Source organism: Onychostoma macrolepis, chromosome 01 (assembly GCF_012432095.1).
Source record: "Onychostoma macrolepis isolate SWU-2019 chromosome 01, ASM1243209v1, whole genome shotgun sequence".
Classification (NCBI taxonomy): domain Eukaryota; kingdom Metazoa; phylum Chordata; class Actinopteri; order Cypriniformes; family Cyprinidae; genus Onychostoma; species Onychostoma macrolepis.
This window is the reverse complement of record NC_081155.1, coordinates 4,235,027-4,253,770: the sequence shown is the minus strand read 5'-3', so window position 1 is coordinate 4,253,770 and position 18,744 is coordinate 4,235,027. Positions and strand designations below refer to the sequence as shown.

At 36.8% G+C, this 18,744-nt stretch overlaps 1 protein-coding gene across 1 annotated transcript; it reads left to right on the top strand.

Annotated features, from left to right (window-relative positions):
- Positions 1 to 14,786: 14,786 nt before the first annotated feature.
- Positions 14,787 to 16,088, top strand: LOC131536447 (piggyBac transposable element-derived protein 4-like). The gene has a single exon (XM_058769371.1). It carries the CDS (start codon positions 14,787 to 14,789, stop codon positions 16,086 to 16,088), a length of 1,302 nt encoding a protein of 433 aa, XP_058625354.1.
- Positions 16,089 to 18,744: the final 2,656 nt, after the last annotated feature.

Sequence of the window (18,744 nt, the reverse complement as noted above, 5' to 3'; positions counted from 1 at the left end):
TGCACTCTTGTCATAAACAGAGGTGTCAAATCCAGGGTCAGAAAGTAAAAGTCCTGCCATGTGTTTATTCCACCCATGAACTCAGCAGCTGATTTCACCAGAGGAGAAACCAACTCATTCCTTTCAAGTCACAAGCAAGTTTCGAGTCAAATCCCAAGACCTCAACGAGTTGAGGTAATTAAGAGATAATTGAGAGACAAATTAAATGATGATTGTGCATTAGTGATGAACACCTGCTGTTACTGTGAATCACAGAGGATCAGATGTTGATGTTTTATTGGTTAAAATGATGCCACCATCATGTAGATCAGTGTTTGCTTTAGTTGGGCTCTTGACCCTTGACTCCTGTGTTAGATCTCTCTGTAGCAATTCATGTGCTGTTGTAAATCGGAGAGATCAGTGCTGTGCAGTGAGCAACTGTTAGTTGTTTTCATATGATGAGGTAATCATCAGGTGCTTACCTGTTTGCATCCAATATACTGTGTGTATATATATATATATATATACATACAACATCTTTCATTTTTTTAATTTATGTTCTGCTTTTGAATAAACAACTGTGTGAAACCACAGTACGCAATGAATTTACTGCTGTAGTAGTTATAGAGAAAGAATTTTAAATCTAATGCATTTAAACTCCAGTCCTACTCAGACACACACAGACATCAAGAACCAGCGTATGAATCTCAACAATGGTGACAATCAACAAAATGCTTCATGCTGCAATGCATGCTGGGTAACACCACAGTATGAATAATTATTGTCACCACTGTTGAGGATCGTATGATAAGTGTTCATGTCTAAAAGCCTGAGCAATATAATTCTTTCCAATATTTAATATTACGATGCAATTTGTTTAATTGTAAATTCCTGCAGTTTTGTAACAGCTGAACATCAGTAAATAAACCAAAGAGAGACACCTTCATGATGTTCATTCAAGTGACATAAAAGCCAAAAGTGTAAGCTCATCTGCTTCCTCAAGCTTTTAATTCAACAATGTGCAAATGTTTGTTGTGAAGCAATATTGCAATTGCTTAAAAGCAATCCATTCTCAGTTACTAAAAGGGTCAAGAGCCCAACTAAAGCAAACACTGATCTCCATGATGGTGGCATCATTTTAACCAATAAAACATCAACATCTGATCCTCTGTAATTCTCAATAACAGCAGGTGTTCATCACTAATGCACAATCAACATTTAATTAGTCTCTCAATTATCTCTTAATTACCTCAACTCGTTGAGGTCTTGGGATTTGACTCGAAACTTGCTTGTGACTTGAAAGGAATGAGTTGGTTCCTCCTCTGGTGAAATCAGCTGCTGAGTTCATGGGTGGAATAAACACATGGCAGGACTTTTACTTTCTGACCCTGGATTTGACACCTCTGGTCATAAATTAATCTATTACTTTTCCTACATAATTTTTTAACAGAAAAAGTGGTAAAATACCTATTTAGGAGTCTTAGACCTTTCCAACGATATATAGTTTGTCATGATTAGATTAGGATTTAATTGTAAAATAGTGAAGTAAAGGTAGGCGTCCCACAGGGTGGACGGTGACAGTTAAGAGGTTAAACTTTTCAGCCAAGTGGTTCACAAAAGGGTTAATTTCTGGTGGCTTAATTTGCTCACAATACCACCTGGTGGACAAAGAGTGTTAAACAAGCAGATATATTACAGACAGAGGTGGATAATCCAGGGGTCAGAAAGTAAAAGTCCTGCCCTGTGTTTATTCCACCCATTAACTTAGCAGCTGATTTCACCAGAGGAACCAAGTCATTCCTTTCAAGTCACAAGCAAGTCTCGAGTCAAATCCCAAGTCCTCAAAGAGTTTAAGTTATTGAGATAATTAAGTGACTAATTAAATGATGATTGTGCATTAGTGATGAACACCTGCTGTTATTGAGAATTACAGAGGATCAGATGTTGATGTTTCATTGGTTAAAATGATGCCACCATCATAGAGAGCAGTGTTTGCTTTAGCTAGGCTCTTGACCCTTTTAATAACTGAGAGTGGTTTGCTTTTAAGCAATCGCAATATTGCTTCACAACAAGCAATTGAACATTTGTACATTGCTGAATTAAAAGCATAAAGAAGCAAATGAGTTCATGCTATTGGCTTTTAATTCACTTGAGTGAACATCGTGAAAGTGTCTCTCTTTCTGCAAATAAACTGCAAAAAAGTTTTATTAAACAATGCAATGGTTAAGTATTGGAAAAAATAAAAACTTTATTATTCAGGCTTTTAGACATGAACACTTATCATACGATCCTCAACAATGGTGACAATAATTATTTATGCTGCAGTGCATGATGGGAGTTTTTACTATGGGGTTACCCAGCATTCATTTCGGCATGAAGTATTTTGTTGATTATCACCATTGTTGAGATTCATATGCTGGTTATTGATGTCTGTGTGTGTCTAAATAGCACTGGAGTTTAAATATTTATATGCGTAACATAGGTTTAAAATTCATTCAATCTAACTATTAGAGCAACATTTTCGTTGCATACTGCAGTTTCACAGGGTTGGTTATTGAAAATCTGAACATATAAGTAAAACAAAAAGTTATTTTTATAAACAAAGTTATTTATATAAATACCTGAAGATTATTTGATCATATGAAAACAGCTAATAGGTGTAGTTATGGCCTAATGGTTAGGGAGTCGGGTTTGTAACCTGAAGGTTGCCGGTTTGATTCTCGCGCCGGCAGGAATTGAAGGTGGGGATTGTGAATGAACAGCACCCTCTCCACCTTCAATACCATGACTAAGGTGCCCTTGAGCAAGGCACTGTACCCCTAATTGCTCCCTGGGCGCTGGAGCAATGGCTGCCCACTGCTCCGTGTGTGTGCATTTGTTCACTACTCACTGCTGTGTGTGTGCGCACTTGAATGGGTTAAATGCAGAGCACAATTTCGAGTATGGGTCACCATACTTGACAATACATCACGACTTAACTTAACTGCACAGCGCTGAACTCTCTGCTTTATAACAGCACATGCACTGTTTTAGAGAGAGATCTGACAGAAGTAGTCCATGATGGTGGCATCATTTTAACCAATAAAACATCAACATCTGATCCTCTGTAATTCTCAATAACAGCAGGTGTTCATCACTAATGCACAATCATCATTTAATTAGACACTTAATTATCTCATTAACTTTAACTCTTTGAGGACTTGGGATTTGACTTGAGACTTGCTTGTGACTTGAAAGGAATGTCTTGGTTCCTATTCTGGTGAAATCAGCTGCTGAGTTCATGGGTGGAATAAACACATGGCAGGACTTTTACTTTCTGACCCCCTGGACTATCCACCTCTGTCTGTAATATATCTGCTTGTTTTACACTCTTTGGCCACCAGGTGATATTGTGAGCAAATGAAGCCACCAGAAATTAACCCTTTTTTGAACCACTTGGCTGAAAAGTTTAATGCTTCGTGAAGCTTCATTTCACCATCACTATCGCAAAGTGCTACTAAAACTCAATACAAAAACAAAGGCAAAAATAAAAGCACATAGAAGTCATGGAAGAGTTTTGTACTGTGCTGGTACCCAGCATGCATTGCAGCATGAAGCTTTTTATTGTCACCATTGTTGAAATTCATATACTGATTATTTCTGTGTCTTTTTGAGTGTAAATAACACAGCAGCTCAAAATAGTTTAAACCCAAACTGTTTTTATTTGCTATAAGTAGCTTTGATGTTTTATTAGTTAAAATGATGCCACCATCGTGGAAAACAGTGTTTGCTTTAGTTGGGCTCTTGACACTTGACTCCTGTGTTAGATCTCTCAAAAATGCATGTGGAGTTGTAAAAAATAAGTTTTGAAAAATCTCAACAATGATGACAACCATTGAGTTTTTGAGCACAAAGTGATTTGTAAATTATTTAAATTATCTGATTTTTCAAGACTACTTCATCTGAAGCTATATAAAAAATCTAAAGCAGTACTACATCCATGCAATCAGATGTTGGACTTGAAATGAGACGGGATCATTTGCCCACAACTCTTTTTTTGTTTTGTTTTTTCTTAGCTTTTCTTGGTTAAACGAAGTGTGTTCTATATAAACACACAATTAAAGCAACCAGTGTAATATTAACACCAACACGTCAAGGGTCAAGAGCCCAGAGCCCAGAGCCCAACAAAAGGAAACACTGGTCTCTTTGATGGTGATTTCAAACAAAACAATAAAGCATCTAAACCTCTGTTAATTCTCAATAAGAGCTTCTCTAGAAGTCTGACAGAAATAAAGTCAATCTGGTCAGTCTGATGCTGTTTAATCAGATCTTGAGAGATTTAATGTCTTCTTTTTTTTCAGTTGATTTCATCTTCAGCTGTGGCTGAAGTCAGTTGTAGTTCTTGTATTTCTCTTTCCTTCGGTGATTCTTCTTGATAACAGCAGGTGTTCATCATTAATGATCAATCATCACATAATTATCTCCTTAACTCCAGCACTGCTTCAATTCTACTTGAACACTCTGTAGTGTGGAAACACGAACACTGGCGCAAATTAGACCAAATCATTTTTTGAGTGTGTAATTCTCAATAAGATCTTCTGTAGATGTCTGACAGAAATAAAGTCAGCTGGTAAAGCTGTTTGTTGAGTTGTTTAAATCTTCGGTTGATTTCATCCAAGGCTGTGGCTGAAGTCAGTTGTAGTTCTTGTGTTTGTCTTGTTTCTCTTTCCTTCAGTGAATCTGTTTGTTAACAGCAGCTGTTCATCTGTGTCTGAATTCATTCATTAGTTCTCATGCTCTATTAGTAAACTCATGTAAGGAATAGTGAATGAGGGTGTAGGGTGTGATTTGAAACACAGCCTCTGAGTGTCGACTGAACGCTGTTAATTCACAATATATAGCAGCAGGCTACCTTCTCAAAAATGACAAATATTACCCAGAATGCACTGTTTTAATGGAAAACAGCATGTTACTGTCTAAATTTGGCCATTTTTTACAGCGATTTTTAACAGTGTAGGCTGATCAATCAAAAACAATAATAATAATAATGATAATAGTAGTAGTAGTAGTAATATTAATAATATAAAATGTAAGCTTTTTTTTTTTTTACATTTTATTTCTCATAGTTTACATTAATATCAAAAAGCAGGAATACAGGTGGCACACATGCACTTGTAAACTCACTAAAGAAGCCATTTAATTCGGTCAGTTTATGGAATACTGTAAATCTTTATTCTGTCTGAAGGCTGTTTATATATAAGATAATATCTAAAACATAGATTCACATAGGTCACTTAGTGTAACTATTATTTTAAGTACATTAAAATCTTGTTGCCTTTGGTTATGCGTATATAGATGCAATGGCATGAAATCTCCTGTAATCCTGATTATAAAAACACTCATATTCATGACTCAGGGATCATGATTTATCAACAATTCTGATAATATTTTTAGAGAGCAATGAGGATTTAGTGCTTTTGTATGAACGTTTGTATGAGGATTCATCTCATATAATTCAGCAGTGAAGTCATGACAAATCTCACACATACATCAACCTTCATCACTCAACACTGATCCTGTTATTAGCTATTCATTCTTTTTGTTTGTTCATTTGTCTTTTTCTCTGGAGTTTTTGTAACAATCTAACGTGAGTTGATGATCTTTGGTTGGATGTGTTTTACTGATCAAAGTCCAAATGGAAATCTCACACATCAGAACAAGAAAAACCAGCACCTCAGTAAAACAATCACCGGAGACAGATTAACCCCTTAACTGTCACCCACAGTTTTGAACAGAGACATTATAGTGCACTATCCAAACTTAATTTTTTATAATTCATGAATGAAAATATTTTGTAACATGATTTTAATGTACCATTTACATGGTAATGCAATGTCTGATTTTAAAATGGGTTTCAAAGGATGAATTTTGAAATTTTAAGTTTTCTACTGATAAATAATTTCTTATGATTTCTAATTCGTGATAGAGAAAAAAAACAACTAAGAAGACTTTCTGTGACAAAGGTCAGAATTCATGTCATGATGTAGATTTTTTTCAGGTGCACTCTTGTCATAAACAGAGGTGTCAAATCCAGGGTCAGAAAGTAAAGTCCTGCCATGTGTTTATTCCACCCATGAACTCAGCAGCTGATTTCACCAGAGGAGGAACCAACTCATTCCTTTCAAGTCACAAGCAAGTTTCGAGTCAAATCCCAAGACCTCAACGAGTTGAGGTAATTAAGAGATAATTGAGAGACTAATTAAATGATGATTGTGCATTAGTGATGAACACCTGCTGTTACTGTGAATCACAGAGGATCAGATGTTGATGTTTTATTGGTTAAAATGATACCACCATCATGTAGATCAGTGTTTGCTTTAGTTGGGCTCTTGACCCTTGACTTCTGTGTTAGATCTCTCTGTAGCAATGCATGTGCTGTTGTAAAGCGGAGAGATCAGTGCTGTGCAGTGAGCAACTGTTAGTTGTTTTCATATGATGAGGTAATCATCAGGTGCTTACTTGTTTGCATCAATATACTGTGTGTGTATATACATATATATATACACATACAACATTTTCATTTTTAAATTTATGTTCTGCTTTTGAATAAACAACTCTGTGAAACCACAGTACGCAATGAATTTACTGCTGTAGCAGTTATAGAGAAAGAATTTTAAATCTAATGCATTTAAATATTTAAACTCCAGTCTTATTCAGACACACACAGACATCAAGAACCAGCGTATGAATCTCAACAATGGTGACAATCAACAAAATGCTTCATGCTGCAATGCATGCTGGGTAACACCACAGTATGAATAATTATGGTCACCACTGTTGAGGATCGTATGATAAGTGTTCATGTCTAAAAGCCTGAGCAATATAATTCTTAATTTTTCCAATATTTAATATTACGATGGCATTTGTTTAATAGTAAATTCCTGCAGTTCTGTAACAGCTGAGCGTCAGTAAATAAACCAAAGAGACACCTTCATGATGTTCATTCAAGTAACATAAAAGCCAAAAGTGTAAGCTCATCTGCTTCCTCAAGCTTTTAATTCAGCAATGTGCAAATGTTTGTTGTGAAGCAATATTTCAATTGCTTAAAAGCAATCCATTCTCAGTTACTAAAAGGGTCAAGAGCCCAACTAAAGCAAACACTGATCTCCATGATGGTGGCATCATTTTAACCAATAAAACATCAACATCTGATCCTCTGTAATTCTCAATAACAGCAGGTGTTCATCACTAATGCACAATCAACATTTAATTAGTCTCTCAATTATCTCTTAATTACCTCAACTCGTTGAGGTCTTGAGATTTGACTCGAAACTTGCTTGTGACTTGAAAGGAATGAGTTGGTTCCTCCTCTGGTGAAATCAGCTGCTGAGTTCATGGGTGGAATAAACACATGGCAGGACTTTTACTTTCTGACCCTGGATTTGACACCTCTGGTCATAAATTAATCTATTACTTTTCCTACATAATTTTTAACAGAAAAAGTGGTAAAATACCTATTTAGGAGTCTTAGACCTTTCCAACGATATATAGTTTGTCATGATTAGATTAGGATTTAATTGTAAAATAGTGAAGTAAAGGTAGGCGTCCCACAGGGTGGACGGTGACAGTTAAGAGGTTAAACACACAGGGCTTGGCTTCTTTTGTGTAAGTGTTACACAATAAAATATTGTGATTTTAACCTCTTAACTGTCACCGTCCACCCTGTGGGACGCCTACCTTTACTTCACTATTTTACAATTAAATCCTAATCTAATCATGACAAACTATATATCGTTGGAAAGGTCTAAGACTCTAAATAGGTAATTTACCACTTTTCTGTTAAAAATTATGTAGGAAAAGTAATAGATTAATTTATGACCAGAGGTGTCAAATCCAGGGTCAGAAAGTAAAAGTCCTGCCATGTGTTTATTCCACCCATGAACTCAGCAGCTGATTTCACCAGAGGAGGAACCAACTCATTCCTTTCAAGTCACAAGCAAGTTTCGAGTCAAATCCCAAGACCTCAACGAGTTGAGGTAATTAAGAGATAATTGAGAGACTAATTAAATGTTGATTGTGCATTAGTGATGAACACCTGCTGTTATTGAGAATTACAGAGGATCAGATGTTGATGTTTTATTGGTTAAAATGATGCCACCATCATGGAGATCAGTGTTTGCTTTAGTTGGGCTCTTGACCCTTTTAGTAACTGAGAATGGATTGCTTTTAAGCAATTGCAATATTGCTTCACAACAAACATTTGCACATTGCTGAATTAAAAGCTTGAGGAAGCAGATGAGCTTACACTTTTGGCTTTTATGTTACTTGAATGAACATCATGAAGGTGTCTCTTTGGTTTATTTACTGACGTTCAGCTGTTACAGAACTGCAGGAATTTACTATTAAACAAATGCCATCGTAATATTAAATATTGGAAAAAAATAAGAATTATATTGCTCAGGCTTTTAGACATGAACACTTATCATACGATCCTCAACAGTGGTGACCATAATTATTCATACTGTGGTGTTACCCAGCATGCATTGCAGCATGAAGCATTTTGTTGATTGTCACCATTGTTGAGATTCATACGCTGGTTCTTGATGTCTGTGTGTGTCTGAATAAGACTGGAGTTTAAATATTTAAATGCATTAGATTTAAAATTCTTTCTCTATAACTGCTACAGCAGTAAATTCATTGCGTACTGTGGTTTCACAGAGTTGTTTATTCAAAAGCAGAACATAAATTTAAAAAATGAAAAATGTTGTATGTGTATATATATATATATATATATATATATATACACACACAGTATATTGGATGCAAACAGGTAAGCACCTGATGATTACCTCATCATATGAAAACAACTAACAGTTGCTCATTGCACAGCACTGATCTCTCCGCTTTACAACAGCACATGCATTGCTACAGAGATCTAACACAGGAGTCAAGGGTCAAGAGCCCAACTAAAGCAAACACTGATCTACATGATGGTGGTATCATTTTAACCAATAAAACATCAACATCTGATCCTCTGTGATTCACAGTAACAGCAGGTGTTCATCACTAATGCACAATCATCATTTAATTAGTCTCTCAATTATCTCTTAATTACCTCAACTCGTTGAGGTCTTGGGATTTGACTCGAAACTTGCTTGTGACTTGAAAGGAATGAGTTGGTTCCTCCTCTGGTGAAATCAGCTGCTGAGTTCATGGGTGGAATAAACACATGGCAGGACTTTTACTTTCTGACCCTGGATTTGACACCTCTGTTTATGACAAGAGTGCACCTGAAAAAAATCTACATCATGACATGAATTCTGACCTTTGTCACAGAAAGTCTTCTTAGTTGCCTTTTTCTCTATCACGAATTAGAAATCATAAGAAATTATTTATCAGTAGAAAACTTAAAATTTCGAAATTCATCCTTTGAAACCCATTTTAAAATCAGACATTGCATTACCATGTAAATGGTACATTAAAATCATGTTACAAAATATTTTCATTCATGAATTATAAAAAATTAAGTTTGGATAGTGCACTATAATGTCTCTGTTCAAAACTGTGGGTGACAGTTAAGGGGTTAAAGCAAGTGAATCCAGTGGATCCGGTTTTTCTCTTTAATGCAGAAACAGATGAGCAGATAATCTGTGTTTCTATTTCCATTCATACACACTTTCACTTTCACAGCTACTTTAGACTTTGTGTTTTGTGTCATTTGTCAGAGTAAAATTTGACCTAACTATTGTTTTGTTTAATATATATATATATATATATATATATATATATATATATATATATATATTAACTATAACTATACAGTACAGTGCAAAGGATAAAAATTAAGCATCTAATATGTTTTGTACATTTCTACAGTTTCTATAGTACCGTAGTTTATATTTTAAAGTTTATATTTATTTAGCTTTTTTTAACAAGTAGATGTTTCAGTGGACTACACTCAAAAAAATGATTTGGTCTTAATTTACATTTTATGTAATTCAATTGCATAACAATTTTCCATCCATTTAGATTACATAGTTTTAACATAAACAAATCAATAAACTTAATGTGATTCATATCCATCAGTCATACTTGAATGAAACAGGTAAGATTCATGCAATAATTCACAGCAAAGTCCCCACACTGCTCAGTGTTCATGTGTTTTCACACTACAGAGTGTTAAAGTAGAATTGAAGCAGTGTTGAGCTAAGGAGATAATTATGTGATGATTGACCATTAATGATGAACAGCTGCTGTTATCAAGAAAAAATCACAGAAGGAAAGAGAAACATAAGAACTACAACTGACTTCAGCTACAGCCGAACGTGAAATCAACTGAAATAAAAGAAGACATTAAATCTCTCAAAATCTGATTAAACAACTACACATACAGCATCAGATTGACCAGATGGACTTTATTTCTGTCAGACTTCTAGAGAAGCTCTTACTGAGAATTAACAGAGGTTTAGATGCTTTGTTGTTTTGTTTGAAATCACCATCAAAGAGACCAGTGTTTCCTTTTGTTGGGCTCTTTGAGTGTATTCTGTTCTTGTTTTCTTCTGTTGTAAACTGTTCTTGTGTTTTATTAGATTAGTTATTTATTAGAGGAATTTATTTATTAGATGAGTTATTGCCAGTTTGAGTACAGGACATATCTGTGCATTAAACACTGGAATATCACACACCTTTATGTAAGATATTGGGGGGGGGCTTCGAATGTAAGAATGTTTCAATGTATTGATTGCTTATCAAAGCAATTTTGTGTTCGGATCTGAAAGAGAGAGAACAAAGACACGGTGGAGAGATGAAGATAAAGTGCCACACATCAGGACAGATGGGCATGAAATAAAACATATCTTGTCCTGCTGGCAGTTTCCTCACAGATTCACCTTTGTACCTGGTCTAAACCTAAATCTCAGTGTTTTGCATGTGATTTCTTCATACGGCCATATATTTCCATACAGTGACCTGCTGAGCAAAGTTTTGACAGTCAAACCTCTGATAGCGTGTAATGATAATAGTTAATTCATTAATCAAATGTTGGATTAATGACTGGTGCATGCATTGGTGTTGCTTAATGGAAATGTATGAATATACATGCAAATATAAACATGAGCTGCTGGACAAATTTAATATCCATAATTTCTCACGTCACGCATCTGGTCCAATCTCTTCTCTGGCTGAAAGAATTCAGTAACAGCCTTAGATTTTTCAGGCATGTCTTGTTAGTAAACGTGGCAGGTACCTATAATATAAAAACATAAAACACCAACGCCCTGTGAAATACGCAGCTGAGCAGGTTCAACTGTAAGGTGTGGAAAGGTGTGTTAATGCTCACATAAACAAAAACATTCTGAGGTTTGTAGGAATTCAAGGTTGATAGAGGAACAGGTTCAGTTACATGTGTGAAGAACAGGTAGTGCTGCTTGTCACTTTGTTTTACACCTATAATGCTCTATGTAATTATAATACACATTACTTGTTAATACTTGTTTATAATGTGCAGAGACGACTGGCTTCATACAGCTGAATTCTTTGTGATTCAATAGTCTCTCCAGTCAACAATTTGATGTCACAGTGATGTCACCATGAGCTCACAGGATACTCGTGATGAGGTCACAATGTGAGGTAACAGTGAGCTAAAAGTGTAACCTCACAGCGCCCTCACTGTGTGCTCATACTAATGTGAGGTCAAAGTGCACTCACTGCACAGAGACTAGGTACCCAGCATGCATTGCAGCATGAAGCTTTTGATTGTCACCATTGTTGAGATTCATACACTGATTCTTGATGTCTCTCTTTGTGTTTAAATGACACAGTAGTTGAAAATGTTTTTGTCTTATCATGCTTTTAAAATCCTTCATAAATGATTATGACACTGCTGGGTCCTATGCTGTATAATCACAGAGCTATTATTAACAACTTAAGATAAATAAAACCTCACAGAGACCGCATACTGAATCTAGGTTATGGTTGCGCTGTTATCATCAGTAACAAACCAGTATCACCTAGTTGCAGTCTCTTTTGGTTTTCCTTGCCATAACAAATGTGCTTTTCAAACACAGTTACAACAGCCCCAAAAAATATAATGTTTTAAAGTCAAGTCTAAAGAGCCCAACTAAAGCAAACACTACTCACCACGATGGTAAAGTCAAACAAAACAATAAAACATCATCATTTAAATCTGTTAATTCTCAATAAGCGCTTTTGTAGAAGTCTGACAGAAATAAGAACCCCGCTCATCTTTTTGAGTTCACAATGAGCTCACATATTACTCACACTGTGAGGATCACCGTATGAGAATGGTGTGATATCACTGTGATCATTGCGTGATCTCACGTGTTGACTGGGTTTTGTGGTAACTGCTTCATGAATGTTGCTGAGATTAGTTGTTACATCAGTCATAATTTCATGAGAGACTCATTTTGTTTCCTTCCAGATCTAAATGCAGTTGTAAGGAATTTGTGTGAACGCGGCTGCTGTGTCACTTTCAGTTACAGGAAACATCACATATGTTTATTTAGTCATTGTATCATATTTACTGTCTCTACAGCTCAGTCTGTATTTGTTTAGTTAAATATTAGTGAAAGTATTTTACATACATGGAAATGTAATTATAAAATGGTCAATCATAGGATTTAAAACAAGCAATAAAAACACCAGTGGAATGTTATCACTCTATTGAATAAGCGTTATCAGTGGATATCAGGTCATAGATATGGGCCAGAAGGGACCTGCTACACCTACTGGTAGGCTGAGAAGGCTGTTATCATCCATCCAAATGATTAATCACCGCACGCATGTATGAAGGTGAAGTTACCACTGGAGTACCAGCAGGGGTGATCTTTTCCCCAATGTCAACAACTGCACACGGACCAAAGACCAGCGAAATAGCGCATTAAAAGATGGATTTGGATGACTTCAGGACACATATACAGGTACAGTCTCGTAAAATACTCCATTGTTCTGTGTTTATGAATGAAGATATGTATTTATAATTTGCCTATGGTGGGAAAGGGATCATGTAAACAGTCCACACATTTACCATATTTTTACCATAGTAACTGTCACTTGACCATGTCATGTGTAGTTGATACACAGTAACCACAAAGTATACCATGCTTCTCCCACCATATCCGTAGTTTTACTATGGTATTTGTAGTTAAAGCACAATAACTTCAATATTTACTATGAGTTTACCTCAGTAACTGTAGTTTTACTGTGGTATTTGTAGTGAGAGCACAATAACCTCAATTCTGACTATGGGTTTACCTTAGTAACCGTTGTTTTACTGTGATATTTGTAGTTAAAGCACAATAACCTCGATACTTACTCCTTTCCATGGATTCAATAAGAAAAAAACATAATCAATAGAGAAGGAGCTTGTTTTGACATAGAATATCAGTGTAGTTGAACATCTGATGCTGGTGCAGCGCTCTCAGAGGAACACAGTTTGAAGAGACATCAGGATACATCTGGTGCTGGTATCTGATTCAAAATACAAACAAAAAAACATTTGTGAGCATGTTAATATCAGGAATATCTGTATATATATCATAAATATCATATATATCACTACCATAAAAGAGAGAAAGAAATCTTATATCTGAGAAACAAATTATTATTGTTTAGCACGTTATTAAAAGAAAAAGAGATAGAGGAAAAAAAATTGAATGAAATCTAGCAGCGGGGAGCCGCCATTTTGGATTCTGCACCAGATCTCGTTGGGTTCTCGCGTTACGCAGCCATCAATTTTTAGCCTAACTTTTTCCGAGCATGATATGAAGAGAGGCGAGCATGATAAACGCTGGTCATTCACATATTTGCACAACTAGCTACTCAAACAGCATTTATATGCACTTGATGCGTTTATTTTGTCACACTTATACTGTCACAGAAGCGCCAGACAAAAGTTTATAGGGCATATAAGCACAATAATGTATGAAAAGGCGCTCAGCCTGTTTGTTTTAGGCTGATGAGCAGCTGGCATTTATATTCACTAAAACAGTGTTTACATTCGCATGCTTATTTTATGCCAGCACTCCGATTGTCACTGAGGTACCACAAAAAAAGAAAAAAAGTTTACGGCACATATAAGCACAAGAATGTCAATGTAGCCGAAAGCGTAGCCGTCTATGTTTACATCACAGGCTGATGTGCGCCTGTCATTACGTTCACTCAAACAGTGTTTATAGGCACTTGATGCATTTAATTTGTCACATACACTTATATTGTCACAGAAGCACCAGACAAAAGTTTATAGGGCATATAAGCACAATAATGTATAAATGAAACGAGCGCAGCCGTGTTTGTTTTCTAAGGCTGATGACTGGCATTTACATTCACTAAAACTGTTTATATTCGCATGATGTGCTTAGCCTATTTTATGCCACGGACACTCGATTGTCACAGAAGCACCACAACAAAAGTGTATGTAGCATAAGTCCGTTATGAATGAAATGCGCGCAGCCGTCTTTGTTTTCATCACAGGCGGCTGTCAATTACGTTCATTCAAACAGTGTTTATAGGCACTTTATGTGATTATTTTATGTCACGAACACTCAGATTGTCACAGAAGTACCACAACAAATGTTTATAGGGCATATAAGCACAATATATATTAATGAAACACGGTCACCCGATGCGTTGCATAACTATAAAGTTTATTGTTTACATAGTACAGTATACAAACAAACATGGCTTCCTACATGACAGCTCATGACATCACCATAAATAGTTCGCGGGGATGTTTTTTTTTTTTTGCGGGAATGTTTGGCGGGGTTGTGACGCGTCTCCCTCTGATCTGACCACATTACTTCAGAGTAAACATGGAAAGAAAACTTACTCGTGATGATATTTTGGACATTCTTCTTGACTCGGACGCTGAATCCGGCAGCAGCAGTGACGGACAGCTGTCAGAGAGCGACGAGGAAGCCCACCTCCTGGAAAACCTTGCGGGCTGTGATCGTTCCGAAGCGCCGGCGATCCCTGACAATGCCGGCCCTGCCAGTGAGGGCGCTGTTGTGGAGGACTTCCTTCCAACCTGGACGTCCAATCCATACTCTCCACCAGCCCTGGACTTTGACAACACTACCAAAGGTGTTCAAGGTAGTCTAACAAATCCTTCTGAGGCAGAATGTTTCAGATTATTTATGAATGAGCAACTTGTGGAGCAAGTGGTGCAGGAGACCAATAGGTATGCTCATCAGCTGAAAGAGTCGGCTACTATCCCTGGGAAACTGGCAAAGTGGACTGAAACAACTGTAAATGAAATTTACACATTTCTGGCAGCTGTTATTCTTATGGGCCTGGTAAGAAAAAACTCCTTGAAAGATTACTGGTCCACCGATCCAGTAATACAGACCCCATTTTTCTCTACTCTCTTCTCTCTGGATCGGTTCCAACTCCTCCAGAGGGCCCTCCACTTTGCTGACAATGCTACAGCAAATCTCAGGGATCCTCTGAATAAAATTAGAAGTGTTTTCACCTCTCTGATGGCTGCTTTTGGACAGATGTTCATTCCTCACAGGGACTTGTGCATCGATGAGTCACTGCTGCTGTGGAAAGGCCGGCTTGGATTTCGACAGTACATTCCATCAAAGAGGAAGAGGTTCGGAATCAAGCTCTTCATGCTGTGTGATGTTCTGACTGGGTACGTCATCAATGTGGTAGTGTACACTGGCTCCAGCACAGACATCACACACACTCCAGGACTTGGTGTGTCTGGCTCAGTAGTGCTGACACTGCTGAAGCCATACCTGGGGAGAGGGCATACTTTGTACGTGGACAACTGGTACACCAGTCCTTCTCTTTTCAGTCACCTGCTGAGAGGTAAAACTGGGGCTTGTGGAACAGTGAGGGCCAACAGAAAGGGCATGCCACGCTTCCAAGACAGGATGTCCAGTGGGGAGGTAGACTTTAAAAGTTGCGAAGAAATGCTGGCAGTGAAGTGGCATGACAAACGCGATATCCGCATGCTGACAACAGTCCACTCAGCAGAGTTGTCACCCTCTGGAAAGATAGACCACACCACTAGAAATGAGAAAATCAAACCCCAATGCGTGCTGGACTACAATAAAAAAATGAGTGCTGTGGATAATGATGGACAGTTTTGTTGGCTGTACTCGTAAGACCTTAAAATGGTACAAGAAACTGTTCTTCCATTTTTTGGACCTTGCAGTACACAATGCATTCATTGTTTACAAGGTGAAGAATGATTCTAGCCTGACATACTGAAAGTTCCGTCAAAATCTTGTTCGCCAACTTGTGGAAGAACACCACACTCCCCAGAAGCCATCTTCCGGTGGTCGCCCTCCTGCTTACAACCCACTTCGTCTCACTGCTCGGCATTTCCCCTCTGAGATCCCTGCAACTATCCAACAGGGGAAGAACACACGCAGGCACTGCAAGGTCTGCCTGACCACCAAAAAGTGCCCACAGAAAAGGCAAAAGACGAGGTTCATGTGTAAACCTTGCAACACAGCACTGTGTCCAACAGAGTGCTTTGAACAGTACCACACTTCTGCCTATTTCTGAGAGAGAAAGAAAAAAATGTTTTATAGCACTATAACAATACTTGTTTTTTTTACTGTGTAAATAATGTATATTGTTTAAAGTGTAAAATATATGAAACACACACACACACACACACACACAAACAAACACACACACAGCTATTATATCAACCTTGTAAATAATAGTGTACAGTAATTTAGGAACGATTTAGCAATGTCATGCTGTAGTTGTAATTATATTTACAATTATTATCATAATTAATATTATAGAATTTCATTATATTTAAATATTTAATGATATATTCTAAATACTTCGTAATTGCTGTAAAAACATTTTGATGACTGTTCTACACAATGCTGTTCTACACATACAAGATACTTTATTTTTGTGAAACTAAGTAAACTGCACCAAACCAACTTTGGTTTAAAAAAAATGGTTCAAAAGTATCGTTGGCTTCGCGTTTTCATTAATAGTATTTGGATATTTTGGCACTTTCAAAGGATGCATGCACGTTGTTTCATCGACATGTCATTCTGGTTGATGTTATTTCTTGCTTAGAATAAAATTAACGAGATTAAATTTCAAATAATAAAATATAAGAGAATACATTTGCAATACATAATCATAATACCATGTTGAAGTACACCCAGTCAACAATTTGATCTCACAGGATACTCGTGATGAGGTCACAATGTGAGGTAACAGTGAGCTAAAAGTGTAACCTCACAGCGCCCTCACTGTGTGCTCATACTAATGTGAGGTCAAAGTGCACTCACTGCACAGAGACTAGGTACCCAGCATGCATTGCAGCATGAAGCTTTTGATTGTCACCATTGTTGAGATTCATACACTGATTCTTGATGTCTCTCTTTGTGTTTAAATGGCACAGCAGTTCAAAATGTTTGCCTTATTATACTTTTAAAATCTTTCATAAATGATTATGATACTGTTGGGTCCTATATTGTCTAATCACAGAGCTATTATTAAAAACTTTAGATTAATAATTTCTCACAAAGACTGCATACTGAATCTAGGTGACGGTTGCACTGGTACCATCAGTAACAAACCAATATCACCTGGTTGCAGTCTCTTTTTGGTTTTACTTGCCATAACAAATGTGCTTTTCAAACACAGTTACAGCAGCCCCAAAAAATATAGTGTTATAAAGTCAAGGGTCAAAAGCCCAACTAAAGCAAACGCTACTCACCACGATGGTAACGTAACAAAACAATAAAACATCATCATCTAAATCTGTTAATTCTCAATAAGCGCTTTTGTAGATGTCTAACAGAAATAAGAACCCCGCTCATCTTTTTGAGTTCACAATGAGCTCATATATTACTCACATCGTGAGTATCACCGTATGAGAATGGTGTGATGTCACGTGTTGACTGGGTAGTGCTGCTGCATACATCAGAATGTGTGCTTTAAATATTTAAAGTCATGTCAATGATATGTTATTTCTATTCAGATTTATTGCATCTCTCTCTATTATTTTTTTTCTCAGTTCAGATGGGCTTTATTGACATGAATATTTCAAGAACCTTTGTTCTCACAACATCAAAATGGTAAACAGTATGCAATAATAGTATTATGAACATTAATTGGTATGAAGATTGATATAATTATTTTTGGACCATATATGTGTGTGCTCTCTGTGGTAACTAAGATCTTTTAAATATGAAATTTAAAATTAGAGAGTAGAACATGTTCAACTAAATGTTCCTTATTTCATTCACTTCTCTGTCTTTCTCTCTCTTCCCAGTCAACAATTTGATCTCACAGTGATGTGACCATGATCTCCCAGGATACTCGTGATGAGGTCACAATGTGAGGTAACAGTGAGCTAAAAGTGTAACCTCACAGCGCCCTCACTGTGTGCTCATACTAATGTGAGGTCAAAGTGCACTCACTGCACAGAGACTAGGTACCCAGCATGCATTGCAGCATGAAGCTTTTGATTGTCACCATTGTTGAGATTCATACACTGATTCTTGATGTTTCTCTTTGTGTTTAAATTACAGAGTAGTTAATAATGTTTGTGTCTTATGCTGTTGTAGTTCTTCATAAATGATTATGAAAGTGACGTGACATACGGCCAAGTATGGTGACCCATGCTCGGAATTTGTGCTCTGCAATTAACCCATCCGAAGTGTACACTTCATTTATGAAGTGAAACAAGCGACGCTACTCACCACGATGGTAACGTAACAAAACAATAAAACATCATCATCTAAATCTGTTAATTCTCAATAAGCGCTTTTGTAGATG

Excerpts from the sequence above, each read along its gene's own strand:
- LOC131536447 (XM_058769371.1), top strand. The coding sequence starts at position 14,787 with ATGGAAAGAAAACTTACTCGTGATGATATTTTGGACATTCTTCTTGAC.